At 36.6% G+C, this 6036-nt stretch overlaps 1 protein-coding gene across 1 annotated transcript; it reads right to left on the reverse strand.

The window, feature by feature from the left end:
* Nucleotides 1-287: 287 nt before the first annotated feature.
* ctrl (chymotrypsin-like) lies at nt 288-2888 on the reverse strand. Its single transcript, XM_084127041.1, has 7 exons — nt 2710-2888; nt 2399-2502; nt 1982-2061; nt 1819-1900; nt 807-987; nt 577-707; nt 288-494 (listed from the first exon to the last, which is right to left on the reverse strand). The coding sequence occupies exons 1-7, from the start codon at nt 2756-2758 to the stop codon at nt 333-335; spliced, it is 789 nt and encodes a 262-aa protein (XP_083983167.1). The 5' UTR covers nt 2759-2888; the 3' UTR covers nt 288-332.
* Nucleotides 2889-6036: the final 3148 nt, after the last annotated feature.

Genomic DNA, 6036 nt, shown 5'->3' on the forward strand with positions numbered 1-6036 from the left:
GACATCTTTCAAAAATATAAAAAAACGTAAAAAAAACAAAAAAAACAGTGCCTATTATTTCCCTGATGTTGTTGTGTATTATTAACAGTGCGCTCTGTTTTGTTTTTGTTTGGGTCGTGGCTCCTGGAAACAGCAATTCTGATGAATCTTACATCACCTCACTTTCAATACACCATGTTATCAATACATTCTTTGACACAAACTCATACTCACATTTATTTTTTTAATCCTTATCACCCTATGATTTATGTTATGTGCTCGAGTCACTTCCCATAATCTTTAGAAGGTGTTTTTAATATTTTTATTGGCATTATTTTCAAATAGTTGGAGCTCTAGTTGGAAGCGACGATCTGGTCAATCCATTGGCGGAGGTAAGAGACCCGGGCATAGACGGCTGGGGTGCGAACATTGCAGTCGCTGGTGCCCCAGGACACGATGCCCACCTGATACCAAACACCGGAACTCTCACACACCAGAGGACCACCAGAATCACCCTGTAGTTGACAGACAAACCCATATAAGCACATCAGAACTAAATCACTGTATGTATGTATATACATTTTTGTCCTCATATACCTGGCAAGAGGAAACACCAGAGGCTCCAGCACAGATCATGGCGTCTGTGATTCTGCTCTGACCCCAGTATTGCCTACATTGAGCCGGACTCAGAAGCGGCAGCGCGGTCTGCTGCAGGATATTAGGACTTGCTGTAAAAACAAAGCAAATAGAAGAAAACTAGAATATCCAGTCATTTTAGTCATGAATGTAATTGTTTTTGACATCAGTGATGTTGATGATATATTTACAGGTGGTTCCAGTTTTGCCCCATCCAGTGGTGACGCAGCGAGTGCCAGAGGGGATACTGGTGGAGGAGGCAGCCAGACACACAGGAGAGATACGGGACGTCAGCTGGGCTGGAGAGGACAGTTTCAGCAGGGTGACGTCGTTGTTGAAGTTCTGACTGTTGTAGTAAGGATGGGTGATGGCCTACAGTGGGAGGAAAAATGAACTCATGAGATTATTTATTATACAATACATACACTATACTGTTCAGAGGTTTGGGGTCAATACGATTTTTTAAAAATGTTTTTGAAAGAAGTCTCTTATGCTCACCAAGTCTGCATTTATTCGATCAAAAACACAGTAAAACAATTTAAAATCACTGATTTCTATTGTAATATATTTGAAGTGTATTCCTGTGATGCAAAGCTGAATTTTCAGCATCATTACTACAGTCTTCAGTGTCACATGATCCTTCAGAAATCATCATTCTAATATGATGATTTACTTAGTATTTCTTATTATTATCATCAATGTTGAAAACAGTTGTTCTGCTTCATATTTTTATATAATTTATATTTTTTACTTTATAAATGTCACATTTGATCCATTTTATGTGTCCTTGTTAAATAAAAATACTGACCTCAAACGTTTGAACAATAGTGTCTAATACAAAACAATAGATCCCAACATATTTGCCAATATAGCTAATAGAGAACGACCTCTGAAGTTTTCGTGATATCTGTCAGATAGTAGGGTCAATTACTCACGATATTAAAATAAAAACTCACAGCAACTTTAATCTTGTGGTATTACAAGCTGAAAAAAGAGCAAGGCATAGCAAAATGGACAAAAGAGTCTGTTTGTTGCAAGTATTTGTTAAATCCTGCCCCTAGTAAGCAAGCAACACTTTTTTTTAAACTATGGCAGAGTGACAAAATTCTGTGGTTTCTGAGGTAATGCCCATATCAGAGAACCACAGCAATGCAATCAGCAGATAGTGACTCAAAGGGATACAGTATGGTTAAAGCAGTATACCTTGGCGATCCTCATGACTTGAACAGATTCAGCGCTGGAGCCGCGGTTATGCTCTCCAAGGATAACATAGTGATATCCAGCCCTAGGGTAAGATTGAAAAAATAAGAAAAAAAGAACCAGGTAGGGTATGTTTATAAAGTAAAACAGATTTGAAGGTTCTTACTGAACACGACAGTGAGCAGCAGTGACGACCCAGTACTGGTTGATCAGCGATCCTCCGCAGAAATGGAAGCCATTGGATTGCTGGTTCATACATTAACAAATAAACATGATATAACTCAGTGAATGATGAACACATTGCCAGTAAAAAAATTTATCATGTATTTATACATATCATCTTATAGGACCCTCTACAGGGATGTTCAATTCTACTCATGGAGGGCCACTGTCCTGCAGAGTTTAGCTCCAACTCCAATTAAACACCTGAACCAGGTTATCAAGCTCTTACTGGGCATACTAGAAACTTCCAGGCAGGCGTGTTGAGGCAAGTTGGAGCTAAACTCTGCAGGACTGAGTTTGGACACTCCTGCTCTAGTTCCTTAGGAACAATAATTGCATAATTAAAACTAGCCTCAGTTACCTGGAGCGAGACCTGCCAGGGCCACGAACCGGACACTGCATTCTCTCCATTCACAATTTTGTTGTAGCCGCTAATTACTGGTCTAATGGAAGGCACTCCACAGCCTATGGTAAGGAAAATTAATGCATGCAAAAACATACAATCATGGGTAAACCAGCTTAGTTCTTTTTTTATTTGAGTACGGTAATATCATATTTTGAACCTAAGAAATTCCTCTGTTCTTTAAGCCAGCGATTGCAGGTTTTAAAACTAGCTACAGTTACCAGTTTCAGATACCACACTCATTGCAAGTTGCAACAAAAGAAACTCACCCAGAGTGGAGGCCACCAAAGCAAAACAACTTATGATCCAGAACATCATGGAGACATGAACCGTAATTTCCTACTGTTGTTCCCATTGAGTCTGACACCTGCTTTATATTCTCTTTAGCATCTGATAAAACTGGGAATCATCAAGGTGCTTCCATGCAGCTGGAAGGATCTCAGAGCTCAGGAACGTTCATATCTTGTTCAGTACAGTCATGTGACAAAAAGTATGTTGAAATATTGACAAGAATAATTAGGTCAACTGGGAAAAAAGGGTAGGCTGCCCACCTTTGTTAAAACTAATGTTTTCTGAATGCATTTAAGTGCAGCTATGAGACAAACTGAGACGCTATTCTTTCACCTGTAAATTTATAACCTGAAGTTCTAACTGAACCCATACAAGCAGCAGATACTAGACCATACAAGCAGCAGATACAAGAAAAAAAAATTAGGGGGTGGGGGAGATTTAAGATCTTTTCTCTATTCTAAGACACTAAATCATTTGTTAACACTTTACTTGAAGGGGTGTGCATAAGACTGACATGACACTTTCATAATAATGAATATGAAGGAGGTTTTATGCATGTTAATGACAACTGTCATTAAGTGTCATTCGCTCAGTATGTCATTTTTAATGCAAAGATGACATTGTTTGAGATTATTGTTTTGAGATTATTGTTTGAGTCTTTGTTATGACAACTTGACATAAACCAAGTCATAAATATGTCATAAACATGACATAGCAGATTAATTATCAAACTTAAGAAACTACTTAGCTTTATGGGTTAACATTACATTATATTACTGACCACTTTTTTTTCCCCAGTGGTACAAATTTAATGTGTCATTAAAATGTCATTAAAGGAACACTCCACCGTTTTTTTAAATAGGGCTTATTCACCGTCTTCCCTACATTTAGATAGGTGGGCAAACGCATTTTTGTCTCAGTGCATGCATTGTTTTAGTTTGGCAGCGCCGCCGCTAGCTTAGCTTAGCATAATGAATGGAATCCTTTGTTGCCAGCTAGCATGTCATGAGTAAAAGTGATAAAAAAAAACTAATAAAAAAAAACCGAATTACTTCTTGTGGCCTAGCAATGCAGATTAAGACTAGGCGATTCCCTATGCAGATATTGACATGGGACTATATTAGGGGAAAGCATAGGCAAAGCACTGCTACTTGGGCGCAGAGATATCACGCAACACCTGAAATCCCCCAACTTCTGTCAACATACCGGCGTGAATAGTAGCTGGCTATTTTTCCTACAGTAGACATAGTGAATGGCGATGAACATGGCAGATTTTGTGAGAGACGAAGAGGGTGACTTCTCGGATAGTCAAGATCCAGAACCATACCTCTATGAACCAGAGTTTGAGAGGAGGAGGTTCATCGATGACCAGGCTCAACGTGGGGGGATTTCATGTGTTGCGTGATATCTCTGCGCCCAAGTAGCAGTGCTTTGCCTGTGCTTCACCCCAATATAGTCCCAAGTCAATATCTGCCTAGGAAATTGCCTAGTCTTAATCTGTATCGCTATTTGTACTCATTGTGAATATGCAGGCCACAAGAAGAAATTAGTTGTTTTTAAAAAAAATGTTTTGATCACTTTTACTCACGACATGCTAGATGGCAACAAAGGATTCCATTCATTATGCTAAGCTAAGCTAGCGGCGGCGTTGCCAAACTAAAACAGTGCATGCACTGAGACAAAAATGCATTTGCCCACCTATCTAAATGTAGGAAAGACGGTGAATAAGCCCGATTTCAAAAAACAGAGTGTTTCTTTAAGTGTTAATACTCTGTCAAATAATTTTATAACAGTGTCATGAATATTTTTCTTGACCTCAACTACAGTGATACAAATTTAATTTGTCATTAAATGTCATTAAGTGTTAATACTGTCAAATTATTTTAAAACTAATACTGGAATACTGGAAAAAAAAAATGGTCAGAAATATATTCATGACAGTTATAATGGCCTCATGACAGCCAATGTCAAAACCAACCACATGACAGTTTAATGGAATGTTAACCCATAAAGCTATAGTTTCTTAAGTTTGATAATTAATCTTTTTAATATTTCTGTTTATGACACATTTTTGACAGGTTATGATGTATTGGTTTGTCAAGTTGTCATAACAAAGACATCTCAAACAATGTCATATTTGCATTAAAAATGTCATAACTGAGCATAAACATGCATAAAACCTCCTTCATATTCATGACATTTCATGCCATGATTATGAAGCTGTCATGTCAGTCTTATGCACACCCCTTCAAGTAAAGTGTTATCAATCATTTTTTAAATAAATATTTTTTTGTGTCTCAGTCACATTTCATGTGTTTTGTGGTTGTTTAACACCAAAGAACACTGTGAAAAGATGTCTAACCCGTGTGGTTTTTAGGATGAACAAGTAAACAAGTCAATCACTTAGCTAATCACTTTAATGCTGACACCTTGGGAATACTCTTTGTCTGCACAGGTTATGTACAGTAACCATGATAATGCTCTACAAGGACAACATATAGAAGAGAACAGGGGCCTGTTTCAATAAGGAGGTTCAACCAACTCTGAGTTCAAACTTGAACTCTGAGTTGATTTACCCTGATACTCATTTTCATGCTATAAAAAAAAAAAAAAAAACATGACAGGAACTAAAAATGAACATTAAAACCATAATTCAATCAGTTAAACCTTTAAGCATAAAAGGTTCATGGCTGTAGGCTACATGACTTTACAAACATTTGACATATTCAATAAATATAATTCAGTGTCTATTTCAATGTGCCGCACATGTTTCCATGTTGTATAATGCTCTTTTCACATAATTAAACGTTCTCTAATCCAGCAAATGCATTTGATTGCAAATGCCACTTGCTTTGATGTTTTTTTACGTTTTTTTTTTTATATACTAGTTTTTAAAGCCTATACTGTTCAAAAGTTTGGGGTTGGTACGTTTTTTTTCTTCTTTTCTTTTTCTTATAAGAAATATAAGAGAATAAGTCTCTTATTCTCACGAATACTGCTTTTTTGATAACAAATACAAACAGTAATACTGTGAAATATTATTACAGTTTTGAAATGACTGTTATCTATTTTATTATATTTTAAAATGTAATTTATTCCTGTGATGCAAAGCTGAATTTTCAGCATTATTAGTCCAGTCTTCAGTGTCACATGATCCTTCAGAAATCATTCTAATATGCTGATTTAGTGCTCAAGGAACATTTTATATTATTATCAATGTAGAATGTGATGCATATTTTCAGGATCTTTTAATAAAAGTAAAAAAAAAAAAAAAAAAACTTAGTGACCCCATTCTGTTTATTAAC

Source organism: Abramis brama, assembly GCF_963993115.1.
Source record: "Abramis brama genome assembly, chromosome: 10".
Taxonomy (NCBI): Eukaryota; Metazoa; Chordata; class Actinopteri; order Cypriniformes; family Leuciscidae; genus Abramis; species Abramis brama.

Excerpts from the sequence above, each read along its gene's own strand:
- ctrl (XM_084127041.1), bottom strand. The coding sequence starts at position 2,758 with ATGATGTTCTGGATCATAAGTTGTTTTGCTTTGGTGGCCTCCACTCTG. Across the intron at positions 2,503-2,709 it reads TTTGGTGGCCTCCACTCTGG|GCTGTGGAGTGCCTTCCATT; the intron begins GTGAGTTTCTTT and ends TCCTTACCATAG. Across the intron at positions 2,062-2,398 it reads CCTGGCAGGTCTCGCTCCAG|CAATCCAATGGCTTCCATTT; the intron begins GTAACTGAGGCT and ends TGTATGAACCAG.